The 18,803-nt window shown below is 45.8% G+C and overlaps 1 protein-coding gene across 7 annotated transcripts in view; it reads left to right on the forward strand.

The window, feature by feature from the left end:
• STAU1 (staufen double-stranded RNA binding protein 1) overlaps window positions 1-18,803 on the forward strand; it is a 72,767-nt gene that overhangs the window by 25,987 nt on the left and 27,977 nt on the right. For 6 of the 7 annotated variants that reach the window (XR_011379844.1, XR_011379843.1, XM_070051717.1 and 3 more), the window contains 2 exons: window positions 8,720-8,858; window positions 10,499-10,664. Coding sequence is in view for 5 of the 7 variants with exons in the window: in XM_070051715.1 (XP_069907816.1) it covers window positions 8,720-8,858; window positions 10,499-10,664 (305 nt within the window). In the remaining 2 variants the exon portion in view is untranslated. Of the gene's footprint in view, window positions 1-3,258; window positions 3,523-8,719; window positions 8,859-10,498; window positions 10,665-18,803 lie in introns of those variants that run through there. The other variant, XM_070051716.1, reaches the window with a different exon arrangement.

An 18,803-nucleotide genomic window follows, 5' to 3' on the forward strand; every position in this document is an offset into this window, starting at 1 on the left:
AGAGATTTTCCACTGGCTGCTTTACTTCTTGAATGACTGCAACAGCTGGAGCTGGGCTGATCCAAAGCCAGGAGCCAGGAGCTTCGTCTGGGTCTCCCATGTCAGTGCAGGGGCCAAGCACTTGGGCCATTTTCTGCTGCTTTCCCAGTGGCATCAGCAGGGAGCTGAATTGGAAGTGGAGCAGCTGAGATTCCAACCGGCACCCATTTGGGATGCCAGCACCATAGGTAATGGCTTTACCCACCATGCCACAGTGCCAGCCCCCTGAATCCTAGATTCTTACTAGCTAGCTGGGTGATGTAGGGCAAGTAACTACTATTTTTGTGAATCTCAGTTTCCTTATCTGTAAGATAGGGATGATTATACCTGTGACTAAGTCTACTGCAAGAATTTGTTGAAAAGTGAAGCACAGTGACTGGCACTTAGTAAATGCTTGAGAAGTAGTAGCCCTAATTATTAAGTGGATATACACTTAAGAAAGAAATTTCCCGCTTGTAATGCTAATTGGAAAATGCAACTATATTTGAAATGTTTATTTGGAAGGCAATTAGTTATTTTAATAACTGTTGTATTTCCTTTACAAGAGCCCTCCCCAATCTTAACTTTGGGGTTCCCTTTAACTGTGTTTAGTATTTTTGGGAACATGGATTTTCTATTTTAGATACTTTGGCCGTTTATAGTTGCAAAGAAAATATACACATGTAAACACAGATACATATATATTAACGCACAAAGTTCTTCTGGTGACTGCTAGATTATATTAAAAAAAATAAAAGGTCTGGTGTATTTCTGATTGTGTCAAAATCAGGATTCTAGCCTTGTTACCAACCATCTACAAAGAATATATGACAGTGGCAATAGTGCCAGATGGTGAAAGCCCCGTTCTTTTATTTATTTTTTTATAGTTTTTTTTTTTTTTTTTTGGACAGGCAAAGTGGACAGTGAGAGAGAGACAGAGAGAAAGGTCTTCTTTTTGCCATTGGGTCACCCTCCAGTGGCTGCCGCGGCCGGCATGCTGTGGCCGGCACATCGTGCTTCTCCCTGGTCTCCCATGTGGGTGCAGGGCCCAAGCACTTGGGCCATCCTCCACTGCACTCCCAGGCCATAGCAGAGAGCTGGCCTGGAAGAGGGGCAACCGGGACAGAATCCGGCGCCCTGACCAGGGCTAGAACCCGGTGTGTGGGCGCCGCAAGGCGGAGGATTAGCCTATTGAGCCACAGTGCCAGCCCGCCCCGTTCTTTTAGTATCTTCTTTCTCAATGTGTTTCCATGAAACATCACCACAATGATGCAAGAATTGTACTGTATTGTGAGTCTCTGCCATTTGACTTCTCAGGCCAGTCAGGGTTTTGGGTTCATGCCATTGGTATTTAAATATTTGAGTAGCCTTGTGAATTGCAGAGAACACAATGCAGGTGATTGCTAGTGTTTCAAGGGGCATGAGGGATTCTCTAAATTTTGTTTAGAGAAACCTTTAGTGGAAACTGTGCTCTGGGAAAATCCTGAAGTTAAGATCTACAAGAAAAATCGACTCTAAAAGCAAGTTGCTCCCAGCACTTTGGGCATCAGATATAAATGACCTTACTCTACCCAAACCAGTGTTTCCCTTGGAAAGTATTTAAAAGTGAAATGAAGTAGTTATCTAGTGATAAATAAAATGGGGAAACTAGGGGCAGGCACTGCAGCTCAGCAGGTTAACACCTGGCCTGAAGCGCTGGCATGCCATATGGGCGCTGGTTGGAGACCCAGCTGCTCCAATTACAATGCAGCTCTCTGATGTGACCTGGGAAAACAGTAGAAGATGGCCCAAGCCCTTGGGCCCCTGCACCCACATGGAAGACTCAGAAGAAGCTCCTGGCTCCTGGCTTTGGATCGGTGCAGCTCCAGCCATTGCGGCCAATTGAGGAGTGAACCAGCGAATGGAAGACCTTTCTCTCTCTCTCTGCCTTTCCTCTCTCTCTGTAACTCTTTCAAATTAAACACATCTTTAAAATAAGGAATAAAATCAGGAAATTAACTCCCAATTGATTAGTGAAGTTTCCAAGTAGTGAACTCAAAACTTTGGAGTTATTAAACACTGAAGAGTTTGTTACAAATATACACGCTTGGCCCACCTCATGCTTGTCAGTCAGAACCCTTGGGGGAGGACCTGAGCTGCTTTCTGTACCTTACCAGGTGATTTTTCAGATTCAACCTAAAGTTGAAGAATCACTCATTGATGGCTTGCGGTTTTTTGACAGTGTTAACTCAATATTGATGGGACTGACATAACCTGTTTTTTATTGATTAATGAAAGATTTATTCACTCATTGAAAGAGCTACAGAGAGAAGGGGAGAAACAGATCTTCCATCTACTGGTTCACTCCCCCAGTGGCCACAGCAGCTAGGGCTGGACCATGATTGATACCAGGAACTTCATCTGGGTCTTGCATGTGGGTGCAGGGGCCCAAGCTCTTGGGCCATCTTCCACTGCCCTCCCAGGCTCATAGCAAGGAGCTGATTTGGTAGTAGAGCCGCTGGTGTATGAATTGATGCTTCTGTGGGATGCTGGCATCCCAGACAGTGGTTTAACTTGCCAAGCCACGATGCTGGCTCTTTTTTGTATATTTTTAAAAATTTATTTTGTTTCTTTGTTTATTCACTCAGAATGCAAGTGAGCTTCCATCTGTGGGTTCATTCCCTAAATAGCTTCAATAACAGGAGCCTGGAACTCCATCTGTGTCTCCACGTGGGTGGCAGGGTCCCAAACACTTGGATCATCTGCTGCTGCTTTCCCAGGCGCATTAGCAGGAGACTGGGTTGAAAGTGGAGCAGCCTGGACTTGAACCAGCACTCACATGGAATGCGTGCATTGCAGGCTGCTGCTTAACCTGCTGCATCACAACACTGGCCCTGATAAACTGGTTTTGAGAATGGAGATAAGAACTTAATCCTTAGAAAGGAGGAAAGAGACTTGCTATCCTCAGCATGTATTCTGATGTATTAGGTGCCTGACGTATTGGAGGCAGTGTCTGAATAGTACCCTTAGGAAAACAGAGGTAGCATTTTAGAACCTGGTCGACATTTTGAAATTTGTTCGTTTTTGTCCTAATGGAGGTTGTGTTTTCAGACAAGAATCCACAGACATAGCATCTGAATAAACATTGTCATAATTTGCATGATAGACTACTGTGTGTCCCAATGAAGTTTGCAGACTTTCTTCTGTGAGAAATAATTGGAATTCAGTCTGTCTGAATATATATATTTTTTTTTTTGACAGAGTTAGTGAGAGAGAGACAGAGAAAGCTCTTCCTTCCGTTGGTTCACTGCCCAAATGGCCGCTACAGCCGGAACTACGCCAGTCTGAAGCCAGGAGCCAGGTGCTTCTTCTGGTCTCCCATGCGGGTGCAGGAGCCCAAGCACTTGGGCCATCCTCCACTGCCTTCCCGGGCCATAGCAGAGAGCTGGACTAGAAGAGGAGCAACCAGGACTAGAAACCAGTGCCTATATGGGATGCCGGCGCCGCAGGTGGAGGATTAACCAAGTGAGCCACGGTGCTGGCCCCTGAATATCTGTCATACAATTATAGAGTTAGGGCCGGCGCTGTGGCTCACTAGGCTAATCCTCCGCCTTGCGGCGCCGGCACATCAGGTTCTAGTCCCGGTCGGGGCGCCAGATTCTGTCCCGGTTGCCCCTGTTCCAGGCCAGCTCTCTGCTGTGGCTTGGGAGTGCAGTGGAGGATGGCCCAAGTGCTTGGGCCCTGCACCCCATGGGAGACCAGGAGAAGCACCTGGCTCCTGCCATCGGATCAGTGCGGTGCGCAGGCCGCAGCGTGCTGGCCGCGGCGGCCATTAGAGGGTGAACCAACGGCAAAAGGAAGACCTGTCTCTCTCTCACTGTACACTCTGCCTGTCCAAAAAAAAAAAAGTTAGATATTTTACAAGAAAACATTTTTAAGTCTATGTACGTAGCCCAACTTTCAAAACCTAAGTTTTGCATATGGAAAGTGCTACGCTTTGCTAGTCATAGTTATATACTTAGATTTTTTTGTTTGTTTTTTAAAGATTTATTTATTTATTTGAAAGAGTCACTAAGAGAGGGAGAGACGGAGGAGAGAGAGAGATCTTCTCTCTGCAGTTCACTCCCTGAATGGCCACAACAGCCGAGGCTGGTCCAGGCTGAAGCCAGGAGTCCGAAACTGCATCCAGGTCTCCCACATGTTTGCAAGAGCCAAGGATATGGACCATCTGCTGCTGCTTTCCCAGGCAGGGAAATGATCATTGGCAGGGAGCTGGATTGGAAGTGGAGCAGCTGGACTTCAAACTGGTGCCCATGTGGGGTGCCAGCATTGCAGACGCGGCAACACGGCATAACCTGTTGCACTGCACCACACTGCAAGCCCCCTTAGTCAATATCTGAATACACGAACTGGGGGGGTGGGGTGGGGTGTTTTCTTCAAAAGTTTACGGAAAGTGCTTATTCTAAAAAAAAAACATGCATCAGTTTCAAGATTTTTTGTATCAATTTTTTTTTTTTTTTTTTTTTTGGACAGAGTGGACAGTGAGAGAGAGAGAAAGGTCTTCCTTTGCCATTGGTTTACCCTCCAATGGCCGCCGCGACCTGCGCGCTGCGGCTGGCGCACCGCGCTGATCCGATAGCAGGAGCCAGGTACTTCTCCTGGTCTTCCATGGGGTACAGGGCCCAAGCACTTGGGCCATCCTCCACTGCACTCCCGGGCCACAGCAGAGAGCTGGCCTGGAAGAGGGGCAACCGGGACAGAATCTGGTGCCCCGACTGGGACTAGAACCCGGTGTGTCGGCGCCGCAAGGTGGAGGATTAGCCTAGTGAGCCGCGGCGCCGGCCAAAATTTTATCTTTTAATTCAGTTTTCCAAAGTTTTTAAAGTACCCTGTGTCTGTAAATAAAGGCTTTTTCCATTTATAATAACAAGAAAAGCATTGAGGAAGGGATGATGATCAGATATTTTAAGCTATGAACATCGTAAATGTTCAAGGTCTTATGTAGATAACAAACTAGGTTTCATGACCTGAGTGAGAGCTCACCGGCATTTGTAGGTGTTTACAGTTGACGCATGGAGACCAGCACTGGGAATCTGAAGGAGCTAGTACGAAAAAAAACAAAACCAAAAACACAACACACGGCAGCAGACGAATCTTTGGAAGGAACAAAATTTCCTAGACCCATAGGCCACCCTTTCTGTAGTGAAGGAAGTAATCCATAGACTGAGTGTGTCTGGAGATACCCATTTAGGTAGGAATGATTTCTCAACTAGCTGATTTTTGAAGTCACACACCTTAACACTACCAATGGCAAATGCTTGACATTCAGGACTCTCTAACCTCACTCTTAAAGCAGTGATCCTAATCAGTGATCCTGTGACTGCTGATAATATGGAGAGATGACGGCACTGGGAAGGGAGAGGGTACTCATCAGATGACTTCAAGATTTCAGAAAAGCCTGATAAGTGCTTCCCCCATAAGGTTAGACAGATTATCAGGAGTATATATTTTATTTAGGATCAAGGCAAGTTAGTGTGGTAATATTGTCTTAGCAGAGTCCCTTATATACATGTAGTCACGCCAGCCCTGGTAGGTGAGCGAATCAGGAAGATCTCAGTCGTACTCTTGTTCGACTATTTTTTTGTGTGTGATATCTTTCTTCAAATTATTTTGCAGATAAATCCTATGGGTCCAAGTTGGTCGTCTTACATTTTTTTTAAACGATTTTTATTTGAGAAGTAGAGTTACAAAGAGACAGAGAGAAAGGGCTTCTTTCTATTGGTTCACTCCTGGCTGGTCTACATCTGATCCAGCTCCCTGCTAATGTGCCTGGGAAGGCAGCAGAAGATGGCCCAAATGCTTGGGTCCCTGTACCCAGGTGGTAGACCTGTAGAAGTTCCTGCCTCCTGGCTTTAGTCTGGTCCATTCCTAGCTGTTGCGACCATTTGGGGAGTCAACCAACAGATACAAGATCTCCCTCTTTGTCTCGCCCTCCCTCTCTCTCTCTCTGCCTCTCAAACAAATAATAAATCTTCAAAAATTATTTATTTGAAAGGCAAAGAGAAAGAGAAAAGAGATCTTCCAGCTGGTTTATTCCCTGAATGTCCATAATGGCTGGGGCTGGGCCAGGCTGAAGCCAGGCTGGAGCCAGGAATTCATTTCAGATCACCTGTGTTGGGTAGCAGGAACCCAGTTGCTTGAACTATCGCCACTTCCTCCCAAGGTCTTCATTAGCAGGATGGTAGTCAGAAGCCAGAGCTGGCTGGAACCACAGGGATAGAGTGTGGGCATCTTCACCACTAGACTCAGTACCTGCTCCTGGTTTTCTTACTATGTGGTTTGTAAAAGTTTATGAATTTGTTGAGAAAAAATGGAAAATGAGTAGTGTGTATGATTTATTTATTTTTTTTTTTTTTACAGCCAGAGTGGATAGAGAGAGAGAAAGAAAGAGAAAGGTCTTCCTTTTGCCATTGGTTCACCCTCCAATGGCCACCACAGCTGGTGCCGCTGGGGCCGGTGCACCACACTGATCCGAAGGCAGGAGCCAGGTGCTTCTCCTGGTCTCCCATGGGGTGCAGGGCCCAAGCACTTGGGCCATCCTCCACTGCCTTCCCGGGCCACAGCAGAGAGCTGGCCTGGAAGAGGGGCAACTAGGAAAGAATCCGGCGCCCCGACCTGGACTAGAACCTGGTGTGCTGGTGCTGCTAGGTGGAGGATTAGCCTAGTGAGCCGCGGCGCCTGCCATGATTGTTTTCTGAAGTTATATATTTTGAGATAACTCAAGGTATATTTGTTCCTGTTGTATGTGAAAGTAGAACTCATTTTCCTAACAAGTATTATCACAAGTTAGGTTTCATTATAAATGTTAAGAATGGAAATATCTGACTCTTTCCTGGGCCTCTCTGACTTTCCTGGATAGTATTTACTTGCCACTGCTCAGAAATCTTACTCCCTTCCTATGGCATCTATCGCAGTGTGTTGTAGTTCCTTGGCCATGTTTTGTGTTCTTGAGCTCTAGGTCAGGACAAACTTAGCACAGTGCCTTTCCTTTAAAAAATAAGCAAACAAAGATTTACTTACTTTGTTTGAAAAGCAGAGTTACAGAGAGGCAGAAAGAGAGAGAGGCAGAAAGAGAGAGAGAGAGAGAGAGAGAGAGAGAGAGAGAGAGATCGATCTTCCATCCGCTGGTTTACTCCCCAGATGGCTGCAATAGCCAGAGCTGAGCCGATCTGGAGCCAGGAGCTTCTTCCAGGTCTTCCACTAGGTTGCAGGGGCCCAAGACTTGGGCCATCTTTTACTGTTTTCCCAGGCCATAGCAGAGAACTGGATTGGAAGTGGGGCATTTGGGACTCGAACTGATGCTTATTCGGGATGCTGGCACTGCAGGTGGCAGCTTTACCTGCTATGCCACAGCGCCAGCCATAAGATTGATTTTTCCATCCTCTGGTTCACTCCCCAAATAGCTACAATGACTGGGGCTGGGCCAGGCTGAAGCCAGGAGCTTGGAACTCCCATCTGTGTCACCCACATGGGTGGAAGGCATTTTGGCCCTCTTTGCTTTCCCAGGCATGCTAGCAGGAAGGTCAGAAGTGGAGCAGCCACAACTTGAACCAGTGCTTGTAAGTGATGCCATAGTGCAGGCAGTGGCTTAACCTGCTGTGCCACAGTGCTGTCCCCAGCGACAACATTGTGCAAGCTTAGCACGGTGCTTTGCATCTGCATAATATTCAATAAATGTGTGTTCAATAGATGGTGTGTACAAACTTCAGTAATGAGTAAGGCTTTAACAACCGAAGTTATGTTGATTATTCCCACAATAAAATAATTTGGACAGCTGTGAAATTTTTAATCATGGAATTTGATGTGTACTGTAACAGAATAAATTTTTTTATAGATTATTTAAGGTAGAGTTAGAGGGCGAGATAGAGATGGAGAGAGAGATCTTCCGTCCCATTGGTTCACTCCTTAAATGGCCACAACAGCCAGATGTGGGTTGATCTGAAGCCAGGAGCTTCTTCTGGGTCTCCCATGTAGCTCTTTGGCCATCTTCCATTGCTTCCCCAGGCCCATTAGCAGGGAGCTGGATCAGAAGTGGAGCCGTTGGGACTGTAACTGGCACCCATATGGGATGCTAGCAGTACAAATGGTGGCTTTACTTGCTACACTACAGCGCCAGACCCATAACATAAATTTTTTTTTTAAAGAGATTTATTTATTTATTGGAAAAGCAGAGTTACAGAGAGGCAGAGGCAGAGAGAGAAAGGTCACTCCCCAGATGGCTGTAACAGCCAGAGCCGGGCAGATCTGGAGCCAGGAGCCAAGAGCTCCTTCCATGTCTCCCACGCAGATACAGGGGCCCAAAGACTTGGGCCATCTTCTGGTGCTAGCCATAGCAGAGAGCTGGATTGGAAGTGGAGCAGCCAGGTCTGGAACCGGCACCCATATGGGATGCTGGTACTGTAGGTGGTGGCATTCACTGATACTGTCTTGGGTTAAGTTCTCTCTCGTAGCCCTTACTGTGTTTTGTGGTATTGATTGTGTATTAATACTGAGAGGTCATAGCAGATTATTCTTAAGTTTCCTGACCTGAAGCCCGACATTGAAGCCCTTTTATGTAACACATCATGAATCTAGTTCGTAGACAGCATGCTACTCTTGTTGATTATATTGCCATTCCCATATCCAGAAAAATCCAATGCTTTGTGTTGGTTCTGTGTTGCAGAAAGCATAACCCCTACTGTAGAGCTAAATGCCCTGTGCATGAAACTTGGAATAAAGCCAATGTATAAGCCTGTTGACCCTTACTCTCGGATGCAGTCCACCTACAACTACAACATGAGAGGAGGTGCTTATCCCCCAAGGTATGTATATATTTGAGATCTTTTGAAAAATACAGAAGAAAATCTTCCAGTCCTTTACATAGGATACCATCTCTAGATTGTGGAGTGAGTAATGATTTGGTCTTTTGGCCCCCCAAGTGTTGAAGTCAGTTTTAATTGTGCTTGTGCCTTTGGAACTGTGTCTTGGTGCTTTTTTTAATATTATTTTTGGAATGGACCTGTACGTATTCCTCACTTGCAGTGTGGCTTGTGTTCCCCAAGCCATGTAACTGCTTTGAGCAACTGAATCATATTTGAAGATGATCCTGTAATACCATTATTCTCAGCATTTGTAGGTTTTCAGATGATTGGTTATTGGTTACATTTTTTTAGAAAAGATCTATTTGAGAGACAGAATTACAGATAGAGGGAGTGACAGAGAGAGGCAGGTCTTTCATCTGCTGGTTCACTCCCCAAATGGCCACAAGGGCCAGAGCTGGGCCTATCTAAAGCCAGGAGCGAGGAACTTCTTCTGGGTCTCCTACATGGTTCCAGGGGTCTGAGCATTTGGGCCATCTTCCACTGCTTTCCCAGGCGTTAGCTGGGAGCTAGATCGAAGTGGAGCAGTCAGGACTCGAACTGGCACCACAGGTGGATGCTTAACCTACTATGCCACAGTGCCAGTTTCTATTGGGTACATTTTTTAAAGAAAGATTTAGTTTTTTATTTGAAAAGCAGAATTACAGAGGGAGAGGGAAAGAGATCTTCTAACTCTTGGTTCACTCCTCAAATGGCTGTGATGGCTGAGAATGGGCCAGGCCAAAGCTAGGAGACAGGAGTTTCTTCCAGGTCTCCCACATGGGTGCAGGGGCCCAAGGAATTCAGCCGTCTTCCACTGCTTTCCCAGGCGCATTTACAGGGAGTTGGATCAGAAATGGAGCAGTTGGGACTCAAACTGTTGCCCATATGGGATGCCAGTGTTGTAGGTGGCAGCTTAAACTGTTAATAAGCCCACTTTTTTGGCTTTTGAACTGTGTTTTATAGATAACCTTGGTGTAATAAAATATTAATTGAATCCTGTAATGTTATGCATTGGAAACCTGCTTGGTGATAATAAGACGTAGTGGAAAGATTGATGATCAGAATGGAAATGTTTATCTTGCTACCCTTCTTGAAGCAAGGGAGGTGGGCAGGCAAAGCCGTTTTAAAACTATGAGCTCTGATGTATAAAAATCTGGGCTTTTCTAGTGTGTAGATGTTGGGATTTCCTGAAGTGAGTATCCTTTCTGAAAGACTTCTTGCTTTAAAATTCCCATCCTACTGTGGAGACTTCTAAGTGCAAATCTAAAGTTTCTGAAAGAAGAGCCAGTTAAGTTTCTGTCTCAATCAAAGCCTAATCCATTTTAGATTTTGTCAGAACAGATTAGTATTATAAATTCAACTCATTTAATGTATAAAATCATATGTCTTATGGAACATAAATTCAAATTGCCACATAATATCTGTGTATAATCCAGTTCAGATTTTTATACAGTCTCTTGATGTATTATTGAGAAGTCATTATTAGCAAGCAGATGTTAATGTGATTAGGATTAATGGTGAAGGAGATACTTGGAGTTGCCAGAGCATGTATGGATGACTTACCAGAGACCGTAATTTTCCTGACCCCCTTTTATTTTTAGGTACTTTTACCCATTTCCAGTACCACCTCTGCTTTATCAAGTTGAACTTTCTGTGGGAGGACAGCAGTTTAATGGCAAAGGAAAGACGAGACAGGCTGCGAAACACGATGCTGCTGCTAAAGCTTTGAGGATCCTGCAGAATGAGCCGCCGCCCGAGAGGCTGGAGGTAAGGAGGGCAGGGTTGAGGCTCCTTGAACACTTTGGGCAGAGCAGCAGAGGTATGAAAGACATCGCCTAAAATTACTTTTTCCAAGAAGATGCATCTACAACTCGCCCTAACTTTTATTATTTGATAGTCTACAAGATTTTGTGCCTTGTAACTTTTCTTGGACTACTCTCCCTGCCCCCAACTTTTTTCCCTCTATTTACAATTTCTCAGCAAGACAATCTCAGGCTGCCCTTTCCACTCTGGGATGGTTTTGAGTGACGTCATGTGGCGTGCGCATGTTGGAAGTTGTGATTCAGTTGCTTTGTGAAGGACGTGCACGAAGCATTCTTCAGTGCTTAGGATCGTGCTCGTCAGAGTCTGCGGTGACCAGTGGCCCCAGCTCAGAGAGTGCTGTGAAGCTGTATTACATAGAAGTGCCTGTCACTGCTGCATAGCAAACCCTCCCAGACTAGTGATGGCTTCAGCATTGCCAGGCGTTTACTTCGCTCATGAATCTGCAGCTTAGGCAGAGCTTGGCACGGGTAGCTTGTCTTTGCCACATATAGCTTTGGCTGAGGTGGCTCTAGAGTGCAGTGCAGGATCCACTTTCCTTTTTTTTTTTTTTTTTTTTTGACAGGCAGAGTGGACAGTGAGAGAGAGAAAGGTCTTCCTTTTGCCATTGGTTCACCCTCCAATGGCCGCCGCAGCCAGCGCGCTGCAGCTGGTGCACCGCGCTGATCCAAAGCCAGGAGCCAGGAGCTTCTCCTGGTCTCCCATGGGGTGCAGGGCCCAAGCACTTGGGACATCCTCCACTGCACTCCCTGGCCACAGCAGAGAGCTGGCCTGGAAGAGGGGCAACCAGGACAGAATCCGGCGCCCCGACCGGGACTAGAACCGGTGTGCCGGCGCCGCAAGGCGGAGGATTAGCCTAGTGAGCCGCGGCGCCGGCTTAGGATCCACTTTCAAGATGGCTCACTCACATGGCTGCTGAGTGCTGGCTGTCAGCGGGGAGCTGAGCTGGGGCTCTGGCCTGGTGGCCTTCGTTCCTGTGTTGGTGGATCTGCACACTTCCTCACTTACATGCTGGGTTCTGAGAGTGGGCACCCTACACAATAGCAGGGGGAAGCAGCTGTCTGTTCCCTAAGGCTTGGGCCCAGAAATCACATTATCACTTCTGCTATACTCTGTAGGTCACGCAGGCCCATGGCCATGGTTCAAAAGAAGGAGAGATAAAATCCCCACTCTTGAACTTTTTCCATTGAGGCAAAATTCTTATCAAATATGGCCTGGGAAGGCAGTGGAAGACAGCCCAAGGGCTTGGGCCCCTGCACCCAGAAGTAGCTCCTGGCTCTGGATCAGCTCAGCTCTGGTTGTTGGGGTATTTGGGGAGTGAACCAGCAGATGGAAGATCTCTGTCTCTTCCCTTCTCTCTAACTCTGCCTTTCATATAAATAAACAAACCTTTAAAAAAGATCATAATAGTAAATACTAAATTCACCATTTTATGTGTACAGTCCAGTGACTTTTAGTACCATATCCACCTTTTTCGAAAACCCCCACTTTTGGATGAGAAACATGTTAAAGAATGTGGGTTCATGTTTTAAAACTAACATAAGAAAAAACGATTTTAACTTGTTATGATTAAATAGGAACATAATTGTTAAGAAATCTGACTGCATGATACTGAGGGGTCCAAGCATTAGTAAATATTTCTGGCAGTATGAAGTCATCACAAATCTAGTTACCAAAGGTCAGAAGAAACTCACACATAGAAAAACATTATGATTTCATGTTAATCCCTATAGGACATATTACTTGAAAATATCGCTGGGTAGCCTTTGACTTTTCCTCCCCAGGAGATCAGTTTACAAAGAACAAGTAGATCATGTGCAGAACCTCATGATAAGTGAGTGAGGGGGCCATATGGAGTTGAGTGGACCCAGGCAGGGGCTTGCTGAGGTCCTTTGAGTCCAGTTGCCACTCTGGCTTCATGACTGGACATAAGGAGTGTCTTGTCCCTTTTTTTGTTATGCTGTGTCCCATTTTCCAGTGTAATCACATAGTCAATAGAGATGATCTATTTCCAAGGTCCATTGAGGACCAAATAAACATTTTTTGGTTTGTTTTTAAGATTGATTGGTTTATTTGAAAGAGAATTACAGAGAGAGGGAGAGACAGATCTTCCATCCACTGTTCACTCCACTCATGGCTGCAATGGCCAGGACTGGACTAGGCCAAAGCCAGGAGCCAGGAGCTCCATCTGGGTCTCCCACATGGGTGGCAGGAACCAAATACTTGGGCCATCTGCTGCTGCTTCCCCAGGTGCATTAGCAGGGAGTTGGGTTGGAAGTAGGGCAGCCAGGACTTGAACTGATGCTCATTTAGTATGGCTGGTGGTGTAGGCAGCAGCTTAACCTGCTGCACCACAGTGCCATCTCCCCCAAATAAAAGGGAAAAGTTTAGTGAAGTTCACAGGATGAGCTTCCGAGTGGCGAGATTTGCTAAAACACCGGAAGGTGATATAACAAGAGTTATTCTGGGGGTCGTCGTCTTCTTTTTTTTTTTTTTTTTTCTTTACTTGGCTTTGATGCTAATCTAACTGGAGTCATTTGGAGGAAGTATTTCTCAGTTTTTTTCTAGCCAGTAGTTGCTAGACACTGGTATGTGAGTTGTCTGTCGGAGTTGCCGAGTTTTAAAACAAATTCCTAAGCTACAGGATTTTCATGCAGTAGGTCTCAAGTAAAACTCAGCAATCTGGCGTCTGCCTAGTTTGTTTTTGTTACTGTCTTCCTGGAGTAATTCTAAAGTAGGATCAGTGTTTGGGGACCACAGATACAAGTGTTACTAGTGCTTCCCCGTCCCCCTCTGGTCTTCTGTGGGAGTAATCACAGCACACTGCAGAGGAAAAGGGCCTTTCGGTGTCTCTGGCCTGATAGAGAGTTGCTCACTAGAGCTGCCTTGGTGGCCCAGTCCTGAGGGTAGTAGCTGTAGCAGACACACTCCGGGCTTTGCTTTCATTGTGTCATCTGAAGTCCATAGGAGTTGTGCTGGGAGTCATGGAGGAATCTACTTGTGCTGTTCAACTTCCTTCCCCTTTGGCCCTGTTTTGGCTCTTTTAGTTAGAAGTAGAGACAGAGCCTTTCAGAAATGGCTCCAAGACTGGCCTTAACCAGTGCTTCATAAACAAAGGCTCATTTCATAGAATGAGGCTTCTTTAACGTAATATATTGCATGAGTGTGCTTCCCCTTCATTTTACCAGGCATTCTGGTAGGTAGGTGGCAGAGAGGAAGGAGAGACATTTAAAACATTTTAATTAGATAAAAGGAGATCTCCAGTCTGCTGGTTCACTCCTCAAATGCCCACAACACCCAGGGCTGTGCTAGACTGAAGCTAGGAGTCAAGAACTCAATCTGGGGGCCAGCACTGTGGCTTAGCAGGTAAAGCCGGCATCTGCAGTGCCATCATCCCATATGGGCGCCGATTCGAGTCCCGGCTGCTCCACTTCCGATCCAGCTCTCTGCTATGGCCTGGGAAAGCAGTAGAAGATGGCCCAAGTGCTTGGGCCCCTGTACCTGTGTGGGAGACCCAGAAGAAGCTCCTGTCTCCTGGCTTCTGGCTGTTGCAGCCATCTGGGGAGTGAACCAGTGGATGGAAGGACCCCCTGCCCCCCGCCTCTGCCTGTCTGTAACTCTGCCTTTCACTGCATGGCAGGGGCTCAAGCACTCAGGCCATCATTGTTGCCTCCCAGGGTGTGCATTAGCAGGCAGGTAGAATTGGAAGTGAAGCTGGTACTTGGACTCAGGCACTCTGATATAGGATGCAGGTATCCTAAGCTACATCTTTTTTTTTTTTTTTTTTTTTTTGAAAGAGAGAGGAGAGGCAGAGAGAGAGAGAGGTTTTCCATCCAATGGTTCACTCCCCAGATGGCCGCAGAGCTGTGCTGATCCGAAGCCAGGAGCTTCTTCCTGGTCTCCACATGGATGCAGGGGCCCAAGGAGTTGGGCCATCTTCTACTGCTTTCCTGGGCCACAGCAGAGAGCTGGACAGGAAGTGGAGTAGCCAGGTCTCGAACCGGCGCCCATATGGAATGCCGGCGCTTCAGGCCAGGGCGTTAACCCACTGCACACAGCACCGGCCCCCCTAAGCTACATCTTAACCACTATGCCAGATGCCCCCATCCATGAAATTTTTTTGAAGTAACTTTTTATTTTATAAAACTGGGATGATACTCGGTTAGCTTTTCTTCTGGTATTATGAATATGGTAAATCATGATTCCTCAGAGGACTCAAGTTCAATATGCCTTTTTAAATAGCTGCAAAGTTCCTGCAGTGAACCAGCTTACTTTTTCAACAGGGGCTTATTTAGGCTGTTTGCTGTTTTCCCTGCTATAAAATGGGTAAGGAAAAAATTTTGTATTAGAATCTGTGTATATGTCTGTGATTATTTCTGTGAGCCGCAGTCCTCCAAGTGGAATTATTCAGGCAAGGCCTGTGCATGGGATTATCTGTGGTGTCCATGGTGACATGTATGTCCATGTTCCTCCTTAGAAGGTGAGACCATTTTAGACTCCTGCCTGAAGGGCATAGAACAGCCTGCCAGCATTAGAAGTTATTTTGTTTTAAACAAATGGTCGGTTTTTCCATTGAATATTTGTAGAGCATGTGGTTGTGTGGTGGATTGATCACCTCCTCTAGACAATAGCCAATAAAGCCAGCATTTATCCATAGGGCAGTGGAGCTCTGAGGAGAGAATAGCCAGAATTGTCCTCACCTCTATGGCGCTTAATGGAATGATATTCGCATTACTGTCATCAAAAAGGTCAGTGAGTACTAGGATGACCAAGGAGCCAGGATTAGGAGAACATGACATGTCCAGCTTAGTTTGTAGTCATGGTGAGGTGTTCCGAGAAGTCTCTCCAGGAAAGAGCCAATTCAGCTGAGACCAGAACTAGCAGAAGAGCAGGGGCGGCACGTTCCCAGGAGGAGTGTTAGATGCAAATCTGGGTTGGGAGGGTACATGAGGTTGTTTTTTTTTGTTTTTTGTTTGTTTTTTTTTTTAAAGATTTTTATTTATTTGAAAGACAAAGTGACAGAGATGGAGAGAGAGAGCTGCTTTCTGCTAGTTCACTCCAATTGGCGGCAACAGTCAAGGCTGGTCCAGGCTGAAACCAGGAACCTGGCACTCTATCTGGGTCTTCCACATGGGTGCTTGGGCCATCTGCTGCTGTGTTACCAGGCACATTAGTGGGGAGCTGAATTGGAAGCAGAAGAGCCAGGCTAGACTGGCGATGGCTTAACCCGCTGTGCCACAACACGGGCCCTTGTTGTTGTATAATCTAAAAGTTTGTGCTGATAAAGTATGGCTTTATGAGTTGTTTAGAGCAAGATGGTCATACCTATGGTTATCTGCAATAGAGAAAAAACAGGAGTAACTTAAAAGTGTGTTACTTGGGAAATGGTTTAATCAGTGAATATACATTGATCTCAAGGGGTCCAGAGTGTGGTACATGTACACATGGGTGCAAGAGAGAAGGCCTGTTAGGGTTTGAACATTAGTCTCTCTGAACTTGGGAATTTAGTTGCCAGAGTCTTAGGATAATGATGGCAGATTCCTAATATGTAATTATGGTGTTCAGAGATGGTCTTTTGGGGAATGATTAGGAGTGGATCGGGTCGTTAAGGCCTAAACTACGAGTGAATCCTGGTGGCTGTATGAGGACAGAGAGAGACTGCCGATAGAGAAGAAGCCAGGTAGACACAGACACTCTGTGCCTCATGCCCTGTGATGCTCTGCGCCACCTCAGGCCTCTGCCAGTGAGAAGGACGTCACCACTTGAGGCCCCTACTGGCACCTCCAAACCTGGGAGACTCTAAGACCCGATTTCCTTTCTCAGAATGCTTAAGGTATTTTGTTACAGAAACAGATGACTAATGCAGGGGCCACTGTTATCTTTTGGGGGGGATCAAGATGCAGAGCTGTTACTGTTTATACACTGTGATCTGGTTTGTACTGGCTGTGTGTATTTATGTGTTATGTTGGAAGTGATTAGTTTATGTTTTGAAGATTTTTAGAGATTTATTTATTTGAAAAGCAGAGTTACAAAGAAAGAGAGACATCTTCCGTCTACTGGTTCACTCCCCAAATGGCTGCAATGGCTAGGGTTGGCCGATCCCATCTGGAGCCAGGAGCTTCTTCCAGGTCTCTCACGTGGGTGCATGAGCCCAAGCACTTGGGCCATCTACTGCTTTCCCAGGCCATAGCAGAGAGCTGGGTTGGAGGAGGAGCAGCTGGGACTGGAACCGGCGCCCATATGGGATGCTGGCGCTTTAGGCCAGGGCTTTAACCCACTGCACCACAGTGCCGGCCCCAAGTGTGAGTGTTCAGATGATAGATTGGATGGGTTCTCCCAACCTCAGGAATCAGCAAGTGAATAGTGTGTTTCTGTGGCATATGAAAAAGGAAGTGTGGTGTTCTCTTCTAGTCGATCAACAGGAAGGACTTCGTCACACAATATTTTGTAACAAGAACATGGACCCTATTGTTTGGATAAAAGAGAAAAGTGTGTGTGGCAGTATTTGATGCTTTATAATGTTTGGCCACCAACATTTATTTCTTACCACTTAGTGTACATAAAATAAGTGGACAGATACAAAAGGAAGTATGTATACCAGGTAATTGGGAAGAAACAATGCTAAAATGAAAACACTGGATTGATCCTTCTATTAGTGTTGATAAATCTAAAAATGAAAACATTTTGTAATTGTGGAACAAAGATGACTTTCTTCAGTGGATTTATGAGCAGTGATGGCTCAATTAGTTAGGTTCCTGCCACCCTTGTGAGACTCCTGGATTGCCTTCTGGCTCCTAGCTTTGGATAGGCTCAATCCTGGCCATTGTAGACATGTGGGGAGTAGACCAGTGGATTGGAGATGTCTTTCTTTTGGTCTCTGCCTCTCAGATTTAAAAAAAAAAAAAAAAAAAAAATCTGGTGGTAGTACTTAATGTTAGCATTTGTGAAATCCAGGACACTTGCCTATTACATTTTTTTCAGTATTTTTCCATATTCTTGAAATAAATTATAATTAAAAATTAAGAGACGGATTGACACAGTAGGATAAGCTACCACTTGCAGCAGAGGCTTCTCATACTGGAGTGGTGGTTCAAGTCCTGACTGCTATGCTTCTGCTCTAGCCTCCTGCTAATATGCCTGGGAAGCAGCAGAAGATGGCCCAAGTACTTGATTCACTGCCAACTATCTTGGAGACCCAGATGAAGTTCCTGGCTTTTAGCTTTGACTGTGTCCAAACCTATTCATTACAGCTGCTTGGGGAAAGACTCAGTGGATGGAAGATCTCTCTCTGTCAGCCGGCGCCGTGGCTCAATAGGCTAATCCTCCACCTTGCGGCGCCGGCACACCGGGTTCTAGTCCCGGTTGGGGCGCCGGATTCTGTCCCGGTTGCCCCTCTTCCAGGCCAGCTCTCTGCTATGGCCAGGGAGTGCAGTGGAGGATGGCCCAGGTGCTTGGGCCCTGCACCCCATAGGAGACCAGGAAAAGCACCTGGCTCCTGGCTCCTGCCAGGATCAGCGCGGTGCGCCGGCTGCAGCGGCGGCCATTGGAGGGTGAACCAACGGCAAAGGAAGACCTTTCTCTCTGTCTCTCTCTCTCACTGTCCACTCTGCCTGTCAAAAAAAAAAAAAAAAAAAAAAAAAAAAAAAAAAAAAGATCTCTCTCTGTCAACAGCTCTGCCTTTCAAAAAAATAAATCTTAAAAACACAACACACACAAAAGTTAAAACTCAATAGGCTGATATAATGAACAAACCAGTTGAAAATTGATATCTGCTTGGCCATCGGAGTCTTACATCAGCCTCAGCTGCCATTTAGTTCCAAAATTTGTTCTGGTTACATGTAGAGAGAATATTGTTATTGATATAGCATGAGATTATACTTTTTAATAGTTCATTATTAAAAATCTGTGGATACTCTTCAAATCAAGCTACTTTCACAAAGCTTTAATCTGTGTACAATAATGGGTTAACCTGTTGGCACAAGTTCAAGTGTTGATGATGTGAAAAACATACTTGTTTGGTTATTGCTTTTCAAATTGAGGTAAAACATACACAAGAGATGTAATCATTTCTAGTGAACAGTTCAG

This window comes from Oryctolagus cuniculus, chromosome 11 (genome assembly GCF_964237555.1).
Source record: "Oryctolagus cuniculus chromosome 11, mOryCun1.1, whole genome shotgun sequence".
NCBI classification, from domain to species: domain Eukaryota; kingdom Metazoa; phylum Chordata; class Mammalia; order Lagomorpha; family Leporidae; genus Oryctolagus; species Oryctolagus cuniculus.